Source organism: Bubalus kerabau, chromosome 2 (assembly GCF_029407905.1).
Source record: "Bubalus kerabau isolate K-KA32 ecotype Philippines breed swamp buffalo chromosome 2, PCC_UOA_SB_1v2, whole genome shotgun sequence".
In the NCBI taxonomy this organism is placed as follows: Eukaryota; Metazoa; Chordata; class Mammalia; order Artiodactyla; family Bovidae; genus Bubalus; species Bubalus kerabau.
This window is the reverse complement of record NC_073625.1, coordinates 173,464,691-173,483,070: the sequence shown is the minus strand read 5'-3', so window position 1 is coordinate 173,483,070 and position 18,380 is coordinate 173,464,691. Positions and strand designations below refer to the sequence as shown.

The 18,380-nt window shown below is 43.6% G+C and overlaps 1 protein-coding gene across 2 annotated transcripts in view; it reads left to right on the top strand.

Annotated features, from left to right (window-relative positions):
* LOC129644103 (uncharacterized) overlaps positions 1-18,380 on the top strand; it is a 32,390-nt gene extending 14,010 nt beyond the window's left edge. Inside the window, exons 5-10 of one of the 2 annotated variants that reach the window (XR_008710740.1) lie at positions 593-741; positions 3,730-3,870; positions 4,288-4,433; positions 10,566-10,658; positions 12,487-15,024; positions 17,888-18,380. Coding sequence is in view for 1 of the 2 variants with exons in the window: in XM_055569492.1 (XP_055425467.1) it covers positions 593-741; positions 3,730-3,870; positions 4,288-4,433; positions 10,566-10,658; positions 12,214-12,314 (630 nt within the window). In the remaining variant the exon portion in view is untranslated. Of the gene's footprint in view, positions 1-592; positions 742-3,729; positions 3,871-4,287; positions 4,434-10,565; positions 10,659-12,213; positions 12,372-12,486; positions 15,025-17,887 lie in introns of those variants that run through there. The other variant, XM_055569492.1, reaches the window with a different exon arrangement.

Sequence of the window (18,380 nt, the reverse complement as noted above, 5' to 3'; positions counted from 1 at the left end):
TGCTAAAAAGGCAGCTTTCATGTTTTTTAGCTTTAAATACTTTTTCCTATCAGGTTGGAATTTCACTGTCATTGGGATCCTTCGTTACAGCAAGAAATGACCTTGCCTTAGACTTGTGCTTATATTGTGCTACTGTATATTCTCTCTCATCATAAAGCTTGATGTTTCCTGTACAATTCTTCAATGAGTCTTCATTTTATCTTTTATTTTAAATTTTTATTTATTTATGTATTTTGCCACGCCAAGCGGCTGTGGGATCTTAGTCCCCTAACCAGGGATCGAAACCTGGCCCTTGGCAGTGAAAGCCTGGAGTCCTAACCACTGGACAGCCAGGGAATTCCTAGTGAGTCTTCATTTTAAAGGGAAATTATTTTGTTTTCATGCCACTTTCTCTTTGGGTAACTAGAAAGTTATCTTAGAGGCCAAAATGTTGAATAATTAACATAAGTGACTTTGAAGTAATTTATAAAAACACATATCATATTCAACCATAGTTGTGTTTAAAAGTTAAATGAAGAAAAAACTCGAATATAAAAAAACAAACACAGATCATGTTTTCATTGTGTCTGCACTTTTAACCTTGCATTCTCAGGCTTTGCTTCTAGAATCGAAGGGGCACACCCGCTGCCCGTTTACCACCCTGGAACTCATTGACTGCAAGATGGATCTGTGGTCTCTGGGGAGGCTTGGGCAGGCTTTGCATCTCAGCAGTCTGCATGTTCTTGTCCTCGACTACTGCAGGTAAGGCTGGAATGCAGATCCTTCAAAGTTCCCCATGCCTACTCCTGCCCCCGCTGGCAGCTGGGGGAGACAAAGGCAGGGGAGGGAAATGCCCTAGTTCCTTGTATCTAATCAAGTCATTGCTGCAAAGGACACCCTAAAACTTCCTTAGAGTTCATGTTCCTAGTAAATGTTAGGGTTCTCAAAAAGAGTCTCTAGTCATTTGTTTATTCTTTCAACAAACATTTGTCGAAGGCTAGTTTGTCCAAGGCATGGTGTTTGTTGCTAAGGAAGATATAAGTGTACTTAAGGCACTGCCACTGTCCAAGGGAGTCCTCAGTGTACAGAGGGAGGAGACACGCTCTTGATTATGTAAAGCACAAGGCGGAAAGTCTGAATATCACAAAAGTTGTTGATATACATTTTAGCAGTAGTTTGGATAAGGGGAATTGCAGTTCCATAGACATGGTCAGTGTTCACTAGGAGAGAAGGTGGGAGGAAAGGTATGGTGCCAGACAAGAGCAGAGCAAGTCCTTCAGAGGGCTGGGCTCCGAGTGGTCAGGGGAGGTCAAAGTCAATAATACTAATAATGACAATATTTGCTAATGGTTATTACTGCCTGCCAAGCACAGGACGTGGATTTTCTCATTACAGTAGATATGTATCAATATATACCATTACATAGAGATGTATGATTATAATGATAGATGTGTACTGTTTCTAACCCTTGACTATAGGTAAGGAAAAACTCAGGGGGATTAACTGGCTTGTTCAAGGCCATTTGGTTCTTAGGGATGGAGACTAGGTGTGAATTCAGGTGTCTGATTCAGAGTCCACCTTTGATCAATGATACTAGATTGCTGGGGTCTTAATTTACAATCCATAAAAGATTTCAAACTGCTTATGTGATCTGGGGTCGGTTGTGCCACCTCTCTGATCTATGAGCTGATCTCTTCCACTTCCCAAGTCTATGGTTCTGTGACTCTTGCCATGGAGCCAAGTGGTGCCCAGTACTCAAAAGGCCAGTGGGCTGCGAAGTCATGCCTGAGAAGTGGTAGCTCAGTGACACAAAGACCCCATTAAAGGACTGGGATCTTATTAGGGCCCCGGTGGTGACAGAAAACAAGTCCATCAGCACAAGCTGGGGAAAGTCAATATTCTGTGGAGATTCTCTGCGTTTCTGAAATGCTGGGAGGAGCCTTATGCTGTTACTTCAGTCATGTCTGACTCTGTGCCAACCTACAGACTGAAGCCTGCCAAGGCTTCTCTGTCCGTGGGATTCTCCAGGCAAGAATACTGGAGTGGGCTACCATGCCCTCCTCCAGGGGACCTTCCTGACCCAGGGATCGAACCTGCATCTCTTATGCCTCCTGCATTGTAGGCAGATTCTTTACCACTGAGCCACCAGGAGCCTTAGGGTCTCTTAATTCAGGGCAGCAGAAGGACAGGGTCCTCGGGACACCATGCAGTGATTCAGGAGCAGCCACAGAGTTCCCAAAATGGACCGAGTAGAACCAACCCCACTGCTAGGAGACCCTCTAGACTCCAATTGCTGTGCTGGACCCAGAGACCTGCACTGCGGGGAAGAAAGAAGGAATTCCCATCTTTAAGAAACAGCTTGTTTTAATTGTCAGTGGAAATACTGCTGCTGCTGACACCTAGCGCTGTCAGGGTTGGGTAGCTGGGAGTCTGCACTGAGACCTCAACATGGGCAGATTGCAGGTCACTGCCCTCTGGGGACTGGAGCTCTGTCCTCAGCGTCTTGCCTGATAGACTATGAAGTCCAGCAGGCAGGACGCCCCTGTCTCTCATACACAGCTGTGTCCCCTCAGCCACTGCGGTCCTCAATAATTACTTGTTGAATACATTTATAAATTTTAAAGATATTTCTGTCAATACTGTTTGCTTCATTTTATTTTTTTAATTTTTATTTATTTTTATTTTTGGCTGTGCTAGGTCTTTGTTTCTTTTGTGAGGGCTTTCTCTAGTTGTGGAGAGCAGGGGCTACTTTTCGTTGATGGGCATGGCCTTCTCATCATGGTGGCTGCAGAGCATGGGCTCTGCGCGTGTGGGCTTCACTAGTTGTGGTACACAGGCTTAGTTGTTCTGTGGCATGTGGAATCTTTCTGGACCGGGGATCGAACCCATGTCCCCTGCATTGGCAGGTGGATTCTTATCCACTGTGCCACCAGGGAGTATGTATGAGTTTAGTTGTTCAGTCGTGTCTGACGCTCTGTGATCCCATGGACTATAGCCTGCCAGGCTCCTCTGTCCATGGGATACTCCAGGCAAGAATACTGGAGTGGGTTGCCATGCTCTCCAACAGGGGATCTTCCCAGCCCAGGGATCCAACCCAGGTCTCCCATGTTGCAGGCAGATTCTTAACCATCTGAGCCACCTGGGAAGCCCTGTGCCACCAGGCAAGTTCTCACTTTATTTTAAAGTTCAAGCCTTGACTTTGCAAATTCCCCAAACATGTTGCTGGGCCTCAGTTTCTTGATCTAATCCCTACCTACCCGCAGAGGCTGTTGCTGGCATGAATGAGATGATGGGTGTGATTTCACTTTGAAACTCTAGGGATTGTGCAGATTAAGGCAAGAGGACCTCAGGGCCAAGGAGGGCTGAGAGATTTAACTTTACTGAACCTGCTGTGGACATGGCTTAAGAGGATTCTCCTTACAGAGTCCTGGTACCACTGAGTCTTCCCAGACTGCCAACTGGGCCACCTCTCTCATCTTCAGGATTCACAACTTGCTCTCCATCTGCTCCCTTGAATGGGTACTTCAAACAGTCCTCTGCTCTCTTTGCCCAGGAGGCAGACTCCGGGTCCCCTTTCCTCCACATGCAGGCTGCCTCCCTCAATCATCCCAGCTGAACCCCACACCCAGCCCTAGCCCTGGAAGCCTAAACTGAGGACCAGCAAAAGTGCTGCTCACTGCCTTGGAAGTACTTAACATTAATAATCCAATGGGTAGCATAAATTTTAAAGTTCCTATCATTTCTTTTTAGATTTACACATGAAGAAATTGAGAGTATTTTCTCAGGCCTGGAGAACAACCAAAGGCTTCAGAGCCTCAGTCTGCGCTACTGTGGTCTGGGGCCACAGAATGGACCGAGGCTGGGCTCCATCGTATGCCACAGTGCCATTCGGTGAGAGGGTCCCCTGCTCCCCGCCACCCCCGCCCCGTCACATCTTGACACTGTTGCGTCTTGAGTTATATAAACACTTACTTACAGAGCCTGCTAACCCATGAGTTCTTAGATTTTTTATTATGTTTCTCATCATGTTTTCCTCCTCTAGTTATTTTGTTTTTCTTTTCTTAATTATAATAGAAAGATCCTTTAGTTATATTTGAGAATCAAGGGTGTTGTGCTAAATGCCTGTTTTGGACAGCTGATGCGGTTACTAGGTCTATTTTTTATGACATGGTCTATTATTATTTATTATGATTATTTATGTATTATTTTGTAACTAGGTCTATTATTTTATGAGGTGAAGACCTCAAATCTAAATGTGACAGAGAGGAAAAAATATCAAATTAACAGCGTATTTCGCCCCTTCCCCAGTGAGCTGCACCTCGGTGGCAATTACTTGCAATGTTCTGGAGCTCTGGGTCTCCTCAGACCCCTGGCAGAGTATGCAGAGATGCAGGGGAAAGACCAACTGGCCATTTCCTCACCAGACACCGGGAGCCCCCCTCCGCTGCTCCAAGGTAAGCTGTGGGAAACTTGGTCCTAGGCTCGTTCACTAAGTCGCTAAGTCGCTTCAGTCGTGTCCGACTCTGCCCGACCCCACAGGCGGCAGCCCACCAGGCTCCCCCGTCCCTGGGATTCTCCTAGGCTCATTGGGGCCGCCTAAAAGACAGAACCTTTGTTTTGCAATTAAAGGTGACCTTCCCAGTGATTCATGGAGATTCTTCTTCCTGAGAATGTGTGGGGACAGAATAACAGGTCCCCAAAGATGTCTTTGTCCTAATCTTCAGATCCTGTGACTATCTTTGCTCACATGGCAAAAAGATCGTTGTAAGAGGGAGGCAGGCAGTTAGAGTCAGAGAGAAGGAAGTGTGACAATGGAAGGAGAGGTTGGAGTGACGTGAGGTAGTGTTCATAAGCCATGGTGGCCTGTAGGAGCTAGAAGAGATGAGGAAACAAGTTCTTTTCAGAGCCTCCAAAAGGAATGCGGGTCCACTGACACCTTGACTTTTGCCTATAGGAGCCATTTTGGACTCTGACCCCCAGAACTGTAAAATGATACACGTGTACCATTTTAAGCCACTAAGTTTGTGGTCATCTGTTACAACTGCTTTGGTTCCTGATAAGAGCTCTCTTCCTGGCCAGCTGATGGCCCCGCTCTTGCTTTGTCCTCACAGGGCCTTTCCTAGGTGTGTGAAGGCAGACAGAGCAAGCTCTCTGGTTTCTGACAAGAGCACTAATCTTGGGCTTCCTTGGTGGCCCAGTGGTTAAGAATCCACCTGCCAATGCGGGAGACATGGAAAGATTCCACATGCTGCAGGGCAACTGAGCCCACAAGCTGCAATTAATGAAGCCCGTGTGCTCTAGAGTCTATGCTCCAAAGCAAGAGAAGCCACCATGATGAGAAGCCAAAGCACTGCAACTAGAGAGTAGCCCCCGCTCTCTGCAACTAGAGAAGACCTGTGCACAAACCCAGTCCATGGAGTTCTCCAGGCCAGAATACTGGAGTGGGTAGCCTTTCCCTTCTCCAGGGGATCTTCCCAACCCAGGGATCAAGCACAGGTCTTCCGCATTGCAGGCAGATTCTTTACGAGCTAAGCCATAAGGGAAGAACACTGAAGACCCAGCACAGCCAAAAATAGAGAGAGAGACCCCAGAGTTCCCTTACTGTTTCACCTTGTGGGATTATAGCAAGAAGACAGCCATCTGTGGACCAGGATGCAGGCTCTCACCAGACACTGAATCTGCTGGTACCTGGATCTTGGACTTCCCAGCCTCTTCTGAACTGTGAAAAACAATTATTGTTTATAAGCCACCCAGTCTATGGTGTTTTGTTATAACAGCCCAAACACATTAAGACAAAGAGTAGACACAAACTTCCCAGTAGCAACGTTTGTGGGAATGTGGATGGTTTCTTAAAATGTCCAGATTCTCACCTTTCATAATGACCCAGTACCTGTGGTTGGTATCATTGGTCACAATCATCATTCTACTTTGTGAAAGAAAGGCACACCTGTCCCCCATCAAGTATCTGAGCAGAGTATCTCCCCTAGGGTTCAGAAACAAAGAGATAGTTCAAAATATGAGTGTGTTTAAAAAAAAAATGAATGACTCTAATAACTCGGCAATAAATCATGTTTTACAGGTCACATGGCTTTGAATTTTTGCTTTTAACAAAATTGAAGGAGGAATTAAGTTATAAATAGATCATTAAAAAAAATTTTTTTTAATAAAAAAAATAAAATAAAATTCTGTGTTGCCATGATGATACCTGGTTCCACCTGAACTTAACTTTTCTCAAACTTTGAACTAACCAGTGCATTTTTCTCAAGGAAATGTTTTTCTTAAACTATGTTAATGAACTATGTATTTACCCTAGATTCTGTCTTTCTTTAAATTGGTTCCAGTTCCGGTTGGCCTAAGACTCAGAAATGACATTACAAACCAGTATGTTTTACTCATGCAAATGTTATTTTAAGCCATGTTAATGAGACTATGTCTTTGCTTGGAAAACTGCCTTTCTTCAAGATTCATGTCAATTGTTTTATGATCCAGGACAACTCACCTTGTGCCAATGTTATCTCAAAATGTATGTTGAGGTGAGGGGCCTGGTGCCAGTCTCTGAGTTTTGAGATATTTCCTTTCTCTAATTAGCAGCCTGCTAGTAGGTATATAACTTCCTACTAAAGACTAGCAGGAGGGTACTACTTCTGCCCCCTTTTGACGTCTATGTTGGAAGCTTTCTCTACCTCTTTTATACTTTAATAAAACTTTATTACACACACACACACAAATTTTTTTTTGGTCAATCACTATATAGTTTTTAGCCCATAACTCAGGAGTTCAAGGGCTTCCCTGATGGCTCAGCAGGTAAAGAATTCCCCTGCAATGCAGGAGACACAGGGGACACAGGTTCCATCCCTTGGTTGAGAAGATCACCTGGAGGAGGGAAATGGCAACCCACTCCAGTATGCTTGCCTGAAAAACCCTGTGGACAGAGGAGCCTGATGGGCTACAGTCCATGGGGTTGCAAAGAGTCAGAAATGACTGAGTGATTGGCACACACACAGGAGTTCAAAGAATTGAATAATACTGCTGTGATAAAACTCCTGGGATTTATTTGAATTTTAGATGCTGCTGCTAAGTCACTTGAGTCGTGTCCGACTCTGTGCGACCCCATCCCTGGGCTCCCCCGTCCCTGGGATTCTCCAGGCAAGAACACTGGAGTGGGGTGCCATTTCCTTTTCCAATGCATGAAAGGGAAAAGTGAAAGTGAAGTCGCTCAGTCGTGTCTGACTCTTTGCGACCCCATGGACTGCAGCCTACCAGGCTCCTCCATCCATGGGATTTTCCAGGCAAGAGTACTGGAGTGGGGTGCCATTAATTAATTATAAGTATGTTCCATGCAATGTTTGGGATACACTTAAAATGATTATTCTTTGTTTATCTGACATTTAAATTGAACTGGGTGTCCTGTATTTGGAGGACAAGAGAGAGTAAACCTGCTGAAGCTATTATCCCATTCCCATCCATATGAATAAGATTTCTCAGCAGTTACGACTATAGCAATAAAAAAGAGAAAAAGCACTGATGCTGCAGTCTGCTTCATTTTAGCAGTGATATTCTTTAATAAATACATGAATTAATTATAAAAATAAATAAAATAGCACCATCCATCTCTTTGGGAGAGGTGGTCAATAAAATTTTATTTTTGTATTTAATTAGGATTTATCAAAATATATAAAATATATTGTATTCATCAATTGCATATGTCTAAACATTGAGTAATAACTACAGAAGACTTTTTAATACTTTAGAGGTTTATGATTGCAACAAATTTTTAAAATTTAAATACTTGTAAGTGAAGCATTTTTTTTTACAGAGAAGTATTATAGGATGACCCATAAATGACTTTCAAATATAAAATTCTATAGAGTTATTAAAATGAAAATACTAGTAAAAACACAGGAAAAAAGGGAATCATGTAAAGTGATTCAGTTACATATACATATATAACTTTTTTCAGATTTTTTTCCCTTATAGGTCATTATAAAATATTATTATAGTTTCCTATACTATACAGGAGGTCCTTGTTGGTTATCTATTTTATATATAGCAGTGTGTATATCAGAGAAGGCAATGGCACCCCACTCCAGTACTCTTGCCTGGAAAATTCCATGGATGGGGGAGCCTAGTAGGCTGCAGTCCATGGGATCGCTAAGAGTTGGACATGACTGAGCGACTTCACTTTCACTTTTCCCTTTCATGCATTGGAGAAGGAAATGGCACCCCACTCCAGTGTTCTTGCCTGGAGAATCCCAGGGACGGGGGAGCCTGGTGGGCTGCCATCTATGGGGTCGCACAGAGTCGGACACGACAGAAGCGACTTAGCAGCAGCAGCAGCAGCAGTGTGTATATGTTAATCCCAAACTCCTAATTTATCCCTCTCCTCACCCTAGATTTTATTTTTAAATGTCAATATTTTCTATATGTTAGAAATTTCATCCTTTGAAATTTTAAAACTTATGATGAACAAGTGTAGATACCAAACTAAAAAGTTACAAGATTGTTTATAGCTTTTCCATTTCCCTCTAGGATGTTATTGAAGGCAAAAATGTCTTGAGGCCAATGCTTCGTAAGGCCCAAATGTTTGATTTCCTTTCCTGCTCTGTGAGCTACTCCCAGGCTCCTAGTAGCTTCTTGCCAGAGGTGGGCACAGAAGCTTTCCGCTGCCGACCACCAAGGAGGCCTGAATGCCTCACTATCCAATGACAAGTTTGCTTTCTTAATTACTTGTTACAATGTATAAAATGCAATTTTGGGAATAACGCTCCTTCCTTCCTTTATCATATGTGTGTGTGTGTGTGTTTACCTGTGTCTTTCCTTACACACATGTTAGAGCATAAAACAAAGATCCCTGCCCCGAGGAGAGGGCTGGGAACACAGTATGCTTGTGTACGTGTGTCTGTGTGAGCAGTGGGGGGAGTCAGACAACTTTTAAAAAGCATAACAAATATATACCAGCTATAGTTTACTATAAGATGATAACTGCTATGGAAAAAAGGAAAAAACAATCAAGGTAAGTAAGTTTGGGAACCTGGGGAAGGAAAAAATGGTTGGGGTGTGATTTTATTTTATTTTTATCCTCGAATACAAATAGCTTTATAGTTTGCTAATACACACACACACACACTTTCAGGTGCAAATATAGCAATACGGAAAATTCTTAGAAGTAGAATTATAGGGCCAAAAGGCATGTGAATTTAGTGACTTTATTTTTATCTTAGCATTTATTTATTTGGCTGTGCTGGGTCTTAGTTGCAGAACTCAGGATCTTTGTTGCATGATCTTTCATTGTGTCACATGGGCTTCAGAGTGCGTGGGCTCAGTAGTTGTAACACAGGAGCTTAGTTAACCCCTGGCATGTGGGATCTTAGTTTCCTGACCAGGAATCGAACCGGCATCATCTGCGTTGCAAGGCAGATTCTTAACCCCTGGACTACCAGGGAAGTCCCTAGAGTGACTTTAAATAGACGGTTGAGTATAGTCTTCCTTGAAGAGGTGGCATTTGTGAACAGACACAGGAGGGGAGGGAGCGAGCCTGAAGATAAATGAGGAGTGTTCCAGCAACACCCCAAGGCCAGCACACAAGGAGCAGCAAGTGCCTTGGCAGTACCAGGGGCCAGGAGTCACGTGCCTTCCTTGTTAGCTAGGAAAGCACAGAGGAATCAGGACTTAGGTTTGAGAAGGACCACTCAGTCTGTGTGGCAAACAGACTCAGTGTGGTTGGGGGGCACAGAGACCTTCTGGGAGGCTGTTGTCACTCAGATGAGCGGTGGTGGTGAGAGGTGAGAGGGTTCCACCCAGGTGAGACGAGGATGGCAGCAGAGGACGTTCTACATCTACACTGCTTCCTGGTCGATGGGATGTGGGGTGTGAGAGAGAGGGAAAGAAGGGTCCAGAGTGACCCTAGTGTGATAATATATCAGAATGTATACTTATTTATTTTATAATTGTATCTATTTATTTATTTTTATTTTTGACTGTGCCAGGTCTCTGCTGCTGCATGTAGGCTTTCTCTAGTTGCAGCAAGCGTGGTTACTCTCTAGTTGCAGCGGTGGCTTCTCTTGAGAAGTTGTGGAGCTCTAGGGTGCTCAGGCTCAGTAGTTGTAGTGCATGGGCTTAGTTTCTCCACGGCATGTGGAATCTTTCTGGACCAGGAATCGAACCTGTGTCCCTGGCTTTGAAAGGTGGATTCTTAACTACTGGGCCACTAGGGTTGTCTCCAATATATGTATTTAAATGTGCCAAAAATGTGTTCTTCTCTGTTACGTTCTTACTAATTCCTGAGAATGGAGTCACTGGTATAGAGGGCAACTGTGGAACTGAAAGAAGGGTTTACACACGGCCCTCAGGTTGGTTCTTCAGGTGCTGCCTGGCTGCATGCTTTCTTCAAGCCTTTGAGGGGAGAAACATGAAAAAGACAAGACAGAAGTGAAGTCAGTGGGTCAGATAATTCTCTTTTATGAGAAATACCTCTGCCCAAAGTACACATAAAATGAAGGCAATAAATGATATTAGAGAGTGTCAAAAATGCATGCATGCAACTTTGAATTATTATTTTTTTTAATCTTTTAATTTTTTTCATACAGCCAGACAGAGAGGAAGTTCACCTCTGAACCAGATTGCAGAGTCATCCAGGGCTGTAACAGTGAAACCTACCTCAGGGAAGAGGAGAAAAAAAGGTATTTTTGGTTGTTTAAACTGTTCCTCTTACTTCTTTCATCTTGTAAATCACTTCCTCCTTTCATAGGCTGTGTGTAATTACTAAAGTAATTACCCCAAACAGAGAGAAAAACTCAAGTGGAGAAAAAGACTCAGTGTCTGATGGCTTCATATAAACCTAGTACTGAACAGCTTAGCCATACCCACGGGAACTATAACCACCAGAGGAATATGACTCTGCCACATTCAACAAATCCAAAAAAAAAAAACACAATTACAGGAATACTCTGCAATAAACAGAAGGCCTGATAAATTCAGCTTGGAAACTCTTTTCCTCTGCTCATTCCTTAGAAGTAGAAATGGAGCATATATCTTGAGAAAACCATAATCCAAAAAGACACATGCACCCCAATGTTTATTGCAGTGCTGTTTGCAATAGCCAGGACATGGACGCAACCTAGATGTCTGTCGACAGATGAATGGATAAAGAGGCTGTCATACATATACACAATGGAATATTACTCGGCCATAAAAAGGAACAAATTTGAGTCAGTTGTAGTGAGGTGGATGAACCTAGAGCCTTTTATCCAGAGTGAAGTAAGTCAGAAAGAGAAAAGCAAATATTGTGTATTAACACACACGCACACACACATGTATATGGAATCTAGAAAAACAGTCTGCTGGACATAGCAGGAGAAGGCGTGGATAGGGCAAATTGAGAGTAGCATTGACATATATACACTGTCATGTGAAGACTAGACAACTAGCAGGAAGCTGCTGATTAACACAGGGAGCCCAGCCTGGCACTCTGTGACGACCTAGAGGGATGGGATGAGGGGAGGAGGGAGACTCAAGAGAGAGGGAACATATGTAAAATCATGACTGATTCCAATTGCTGCACATCAGAGACCATCACAACATTGTAAAGCAATTATGCTCCAGTTAAAAAAAGGTAGAAACAGGGTAATTTAGAGGGAATTTTAAGAAGTCACCAGCTCCATAACCTCTGCGCAAGATTAAACTAAGAGAGAAGCTGTCCAAGTATTAAAGGTTTGCACTAAATGGTAGGGAACCAGGATTCCGTTCCCAGTACTCTCCCTGATGGTCTCAGCCTCCTGTTTTGCAAGTCAAGGACTTGTGCTCACAGCTTCCTAAATTCCACTCCAGCTTTAACACTTTGAAGTTACGAAGATACAGCACAAGATGATTGATCACTGGATGTGTCATGAGCAGTCTTGGGGAAATTCCTCGTGGAGGCAAACCTAACTTTCTGTTATTCTGTTTTAGTCCACTTTGTTGTTGTTTTGTAATTTGTGGTAGTAGGCCCTTATAATGAAGCTTTTCACCCTTTGGCTTTCTCGTCCCCAATTTTAATCTGTTCTTTTTTTCTGTCCTTGAATTATTCTTGTTTCTTTTCTGTGAAATCTCAGTGAATTTGAAAAAAAATATAATTCAGTGATCTAAAAAAGCCAGATGAAAAGGTAAAGTGAGAACATTTATCAGGCTCTGGCTCTGTTGTCTGATGTGAATACAGTCTTTCTGCTGAATAGTGACTCAACAGTCCTATTCCCTCAGATGTCATCCAGCCCAGTGTAAGGACTGTCCTCTGTACGGCGACCTGGCTTGGACACACTGATCCTCCTCATCCCCAGAGGAACCCCAGCCAACTCCTCTGAGAGCATTCTTGGCTGAAAATATTCCCAAATGGCAACTGTCTAAAATAAACGATAACCAAGTATGGTGCTCCTCCTCCTCCTCTTCCTCCTTCCTCTTTCCCCATTTAGTAGATTTTCCAAAATCCACTAGCACTATTTAAAAAAAAATTTTTTTAATTAAAAAACAATGCAGGACTTCCCTGGCAGCTCACAGGGGTAAAGAATCCACCTGCCAATACAGGAGACGTGGGTTCAATCCCTGATCCGGGAAGATCCCATATTCGGAGAAAGAACTAAACCTGTGCACCACAGCTACTGAGCCTGTGCTTTGGAGCCCGGGAACCACAACTGAAGCCCTCGCGTTCTATGGCCCATGCTCTGCGACAAGAGAAGCTCCGGCAATGAGAAGCCCATGCGCCAAAACTAGGGAGTAGCCTCCGCTCACCAGAACTAGAGAAAAGCCCATACAGCAGGGATGAAGACTCAGCACAGACATAAATAAATAAATTTCAAAAAGTAAAAAAAAAAAAAGCAATGCAAGCCACAAGCCTATAATCTTAGCTGGAACAAGAGTACATCGGAGGGTAGACATGGCAAGAGGGGTGGGTCACATTAAGGAGGATTGCATGCCAGGCCAAGAGTTTGGACTTAATCCAATAGACAATGGGAGCATTAAAGTCTTTTGTCTCCCAAGGAATTCTGTGCCTGGAATCAATAGAAACCACTTTGTATCTAATATTTATTTACTTTCTAGCCTCTTGTCAAAGTAGAGCATTTTCATGCTATTCAGACTTCACAAAGCAAATTAAAAAACAGCTTCCTATACTGGATAATTACTTTCACAGTCATAAGGTGTTTATTTGTCTGAGGATGAGGTTGGTCTTTGGTAGAAGAGTTCTACATGTTTCAAAATAAGAGTCAGATAGAGCTGATTTACATCAACCTCCTGGGTGAGGAGTCCAGATGGTTTCCATTTGGTCCCAATTGGAAACAGCCAAACTATTTTTATGCTCGCCCCTTTGTGGACACGAGGCTTTTGGTCTGCTGCTTGGAAAGTTGAACTCTACTATACGAGTCAATACCCCTATTCAGAAGCCTGACACCCTTTCTATTCCTTCCAAATGAATGATTACAGGAACTTGACAACATCAGCACTCACGTGGGTGAGGTCTGGCTTGGCCTGCCCTAGTCACACGCTTGTCAGGTCCATAAGGAGCCAGAGGATGGCTGAACACTGAGAATCACTGAGAGGTCATCAGAAATAGTCATCTGCAGATAAGACAGCTCCCTGTGCCCCATTCAGCTTGACTTGTCATGTCACCTCAAGGCTCTCAAGGTTCAGAAGACCCAGCAAGGACTTAGGAGCGCTCTGTCCCCTGGGTCTGCTCCATTTCCCCGCCCAAGCCCCACACCATAGTTTCCAGGATTGTCTTAACTCTCAAGGATTTAGAACTGGGAGCCCCAAACATATGGCTTAGATGTGTGCAGGGAGCAAAATCTGACACATGCTCAGTCCCCAAGCTTGCATGTGCTTTCAGTTGTATCCGATTCTTTGGGCCCCTGTGGACTGAAGCCTACCAGGCTCCTCTATCCATGAAATTTTCCAGGCAAGAATACTGGAGTAGGTTGCCATTTTCTATTCCAGACAGACCCTTGCTACAGTACTAAAGTCACTCAGGTGGCAAATTCACTTCCCCAAATAAACCATTCGTGTTTATATCATTGCCACAACCATAGGAATGCTAGTGGCTTTAAGGACTGCAAGGGTCAAGTTCAAAAGTCAAGATGTAATCTTCAAAACAGCTTTATTAGTTCCAAGTCAGGAAATTACTGGTTATAATCCAGAAATTGTTTTACTCAAGATTTTATCCTGAGTGATAGCTAGACAATGGAATCTTTGTGGACAGGTTCCAAGGTCCAAGGTGTGAATCACCCAACACTAATTACACTTTGCTTCCTTAAGTCCTGCAATCAATAGGATTTATATTCTGGCTGATAAACCTCTGGTAATCACACAGAAAATCACACATGCTCCTTGTTGATGGAAATAAGCTGTTTTAATAAGTTTAAAAAGACAAAAGCCAACTTCAAGAAGAAGGTCCTACTGGGACCTGGCATCCACAGATGAACATTGAGTAATGGTTCGCATTCTGATGCCCACCGGAATGTGTGATACCCATCTGTTGGTCTCAGAAGAGGCTAGATGGGAATTTCTGGCTCCATAAAAATTTACACTTGATCTTTGGATGTGGGCTCATATGGGAAACAGCTCTCTCTGGAAGGAATGGGGCTTCCCAGGTGGGGCTAGTGGTAAAGAACCTGCCTGCCAATGCAGGAGGAGAAAGAGACACAGGTTTGATCCCTGGGTGGGGAAGATGCCCTGGAGGAGGCCATGGAAGTCCACTCTAGTATTCTTGCCTGGATAATTCCACAGACAGAGGAGCCTGGCAGGCTACAGTCCACAGGGTCACAAAGAGTCGGACACAGCTGAAGCGATTTAGCACAGCACAGCACAGCAGCTGGAAGGAATGAGAAGAGGTTCATCAGCTGTGAAAGAGAGAGCATTCTAGGCAAAGGGAAGGGAGGGGAAGTGAAGTGAAGTCGCTCAGTCATGTCCGACTCTTTGTGACCCCATGGACTGTAACCTACCAGGCTTCTCCATCCATGAGATTTTCCAGGCAAGGGTACTGGAGTGGGTTGCTATTTCCTTCTCCAAGGCAAAGGGAACCAGGTGAGTAAAGGCTCGGGGTGAAAGTGCCTGGAGTGTTCAGCATCTGGAAAGTGTGACATTCACTGCAGAGTGATTATGGGGAGAGGGCTGGAGGCCAGTGGACACATATGGCCAAAAGCCACAAATGTTGTTAAGGAACAGGACTTTCTTCTGTGTGCAGAGGGGGAGCCATGATGCATTTGAAACAAGACAGTGACGTAATAAGAGCTGGATTTTTAAAAAGAACCTCCAGCAGCTTTGCAGCACTTGTTTTAGAGATGGACATCAGGACAATGAGAGACTAGTTTAGAGGTTTTTACAGATCAGGCAAAAGAAGATAGAGGGCAGAACTGAGACTGCAGTGATGGAAATATAGAGTCTAGATATATTTAGGAAGGAGAATTGACAGGACCTAGTGAGGGTGGTAAGAAAGGTTCTGAAATCAGGAATAGCTGGGGAATCTCACAGATTAATTGAAGAGAAAATGGGAGGAAGCTCAAGGTAGGGCGAGTCTACATTGGATCTGTGGTATGGCTCCCTGGTGAGGCATGCAGTTGTCAGAAACATGTATCTGATCCTCAGGGAGGCACTGGCAGAAGTGAGGACATTTTATACCTGGAGGTTCTCCAACAGGTTGGACCCATCCCAGGATTTCAATGACACACAATCCAGAAATGAAGCTGGAAAGTTAGGCAGTAATATTTGCTGTGCACTACATGGCTCTGCAATCATTATTCCACCGTGCTTCCCAGTCAGTCTTCACAATGCATTTAGGATATGAGTGCGCGTGTGTGTTCTAAGTCACTTCAGCTGTGTCTCTTTGCAGCCCTATGGACTGTAGCCCGCCAGGCTCCTCTGTCCATGGGATTCTCCAGGAAGAATACTGGAGTGGGTTGTCATGCCCTCCTCTAAGGGATCTTCCTGACCCAGGGATCGAACCTACGTCTCTATGTCTCCTGCATTGGCAGGCAGGTTCTTTACCACTAGTGCCAACTGGGAAGCCCAGGATATGAGTATTATGATCTATATGTCAGCAATGGGGACACTTAGGTTCAGAGAAGTTAAGTGACTTTCTGGGGAGTCAAACAGCATTTTTCAGAGAGGTTTCAAACCTGGAGCTTCTTCTCATTTCAGTACACCATTCTGTCGCAGGCACAGCAGGCATCGCTATTCCACTACTAAGGTCTCTGAGCCAGAGGAGGGTCAATTAAAGTGCTCATTGTTGGTGAGCTTGTTTTTGTTTAAAGAAGTGTAAGATTAGGTAAAACTAGTTTGGAGTGAATACAGCTGGGGTGGATCAAGTATTACCAGGAGCTGAGCATGGACTCACTCTTACTCCAAGAAATTTGTTTCCCATTCAAAGAAGAGAATTTGATTCTGCTTGAAATTTAGTTAGGGTCGTGGAGCAGGAAGTCCCTGACCTAAGGCAGCATTAGCCTTCCTACCCTCTAACAGGGCATGTGGGACTCCCTAGAGGTCTAAATTCTGGAGACTGCCTTGGACTAGCACTTTCTAAACTGGTTATTTTTCATGGGCCCAGATGACATTATTACCTCTCTTACCAGTTGGAGTGAGATTTGGATTGTTTTATCCATGGGAATGCAAGCTGGACCAGGACAATAACAAGTTTGGGAGCCTCCTTCCTCTCCAATTGCACATTTATGCCACGCTGGCTTAGTGCAGTATGATGACTGACTGAGACCATTTTGTTTCTTTCCTTGCAAAGCTGAGCAGCTGCACAGGAATTTGGCCTTTGGCCTTGGCCCCCTTGGCCTCATGCTTCCTCACTGCTGCTTTCTGGCATGCCAGGAGGGGGCAACCAGAAATGAGTGCCACCTGCAATCAGGATCCACATTGTTAATCATTCTGGGTAGTCAGCTTCTCAAAGGCATTTGTATTTGTGAAGAGATGTCGAAAACAGGAAAATCATACTTTGTTCATGGTCGTGAGTTGTCTCAAGGCATTATTAACTACGCCAGGCTTGGAAATACAATGAATGGTGAGATAAAATTTTCTACAACATGATTACACTTATTCATTGATTCACTCATTTATTCAAGAAACAGTTATTAAATACCTATGGTGTGGCAGATACTGTGCTAGGACATTGGCACTGTTCTATTATTCATAATGGCTGTCATTAGCTATCATTCTCATACCCTGAATGTAAGGACAAATGAGGGGTGGACCATTTAGGCTTATCTTCAATAACACTAAAGGATAGGCAAGTTGTCATCCCTCCAACTATGTTTTGAAGGAAAATAAATCCTATTTCCTTTAGTAACTCAGCAGATTACATTTATATCCAAATAAACCAATTGGATCTTTTCTAAAAGCATGCTTTTATTTTTTAATTGGCAAGCTAGAATGATCTAATGTCCGAATCTGTTATGTTTCCCTAAAAAGTCAGTTATCTTTCATGACTTGAAAACACTTACCCCGAGTTATCATCCACTCTCTTCTCTTTCTCGCTCTTCCCACACACTAGGTAATGTACTGCCTCAGCTTCATGAGGGCAGGAAGTTCTGTCTCTTTTGCTCCCTGTTAAATTCCCAGCAGCTAGAACTGTGGCTGGCACATAATAGGAGCTCAAAAATATTTGTTGAATGCTGAATGAATTCAAGAACAGAAGAGTCCCATCCAGCCCTGAGGTTAGATTCTCAAGTTAGTATGTCAGGCAAAATTAGTGTGAGCTTTTTTTTTTTTTGGATGCACAGCTTGTGGGATCTTAGTTCCTGACTAGGAATTGAACCCCAGGCCATGGCAATGAAAACACTGAGTCCTAACCACTAGAGTGCCAGGAAATTCCTTAAATAAGCCTTTAAAATCTCCCTTTTCGTTTCTTCATTCATTCTTTTTTTTTCTTTTTTTTTTTTTTGGTCAGGTGGCATGTGGGAATCTTAGTTTCCCCACCAGGATCCAACCCACACCCCCTGCATTGGAAGAACAGAGTCCTAACCACAAGACAACCAAGAAAGTCCCTAAATGAGCCTTTATAATCCTTTGAACTGCAAACACAAGACAATGTATAGATATATGTTATCTCTAAGTTCCATGCATTTTCTTCTTGACTTTGGAACAGGTCACTGATGTTCAGTCAAGCCTCTCATGAAGTAGTTGGCTGTGATTCCCAGGGTCAGTGCACACAAAGCATTTACCTACAAACTCTTGGAGGCCCCAGGGGAAGCAATCAGATTCCTAACAAGATTTAGCTCTCTCATCTCACACTTACGAGTGGATAAACCAGCATTATATCCATAACTCTTTTCTCTTTCTCCATCTCCTTCCTGTTTTTTTTTCCTTTGTCAAACTCCTAAACTTATAAATCAAATGTGAATATGATACCGTGAATAAACTGCACTCCAATAAAAATTAAA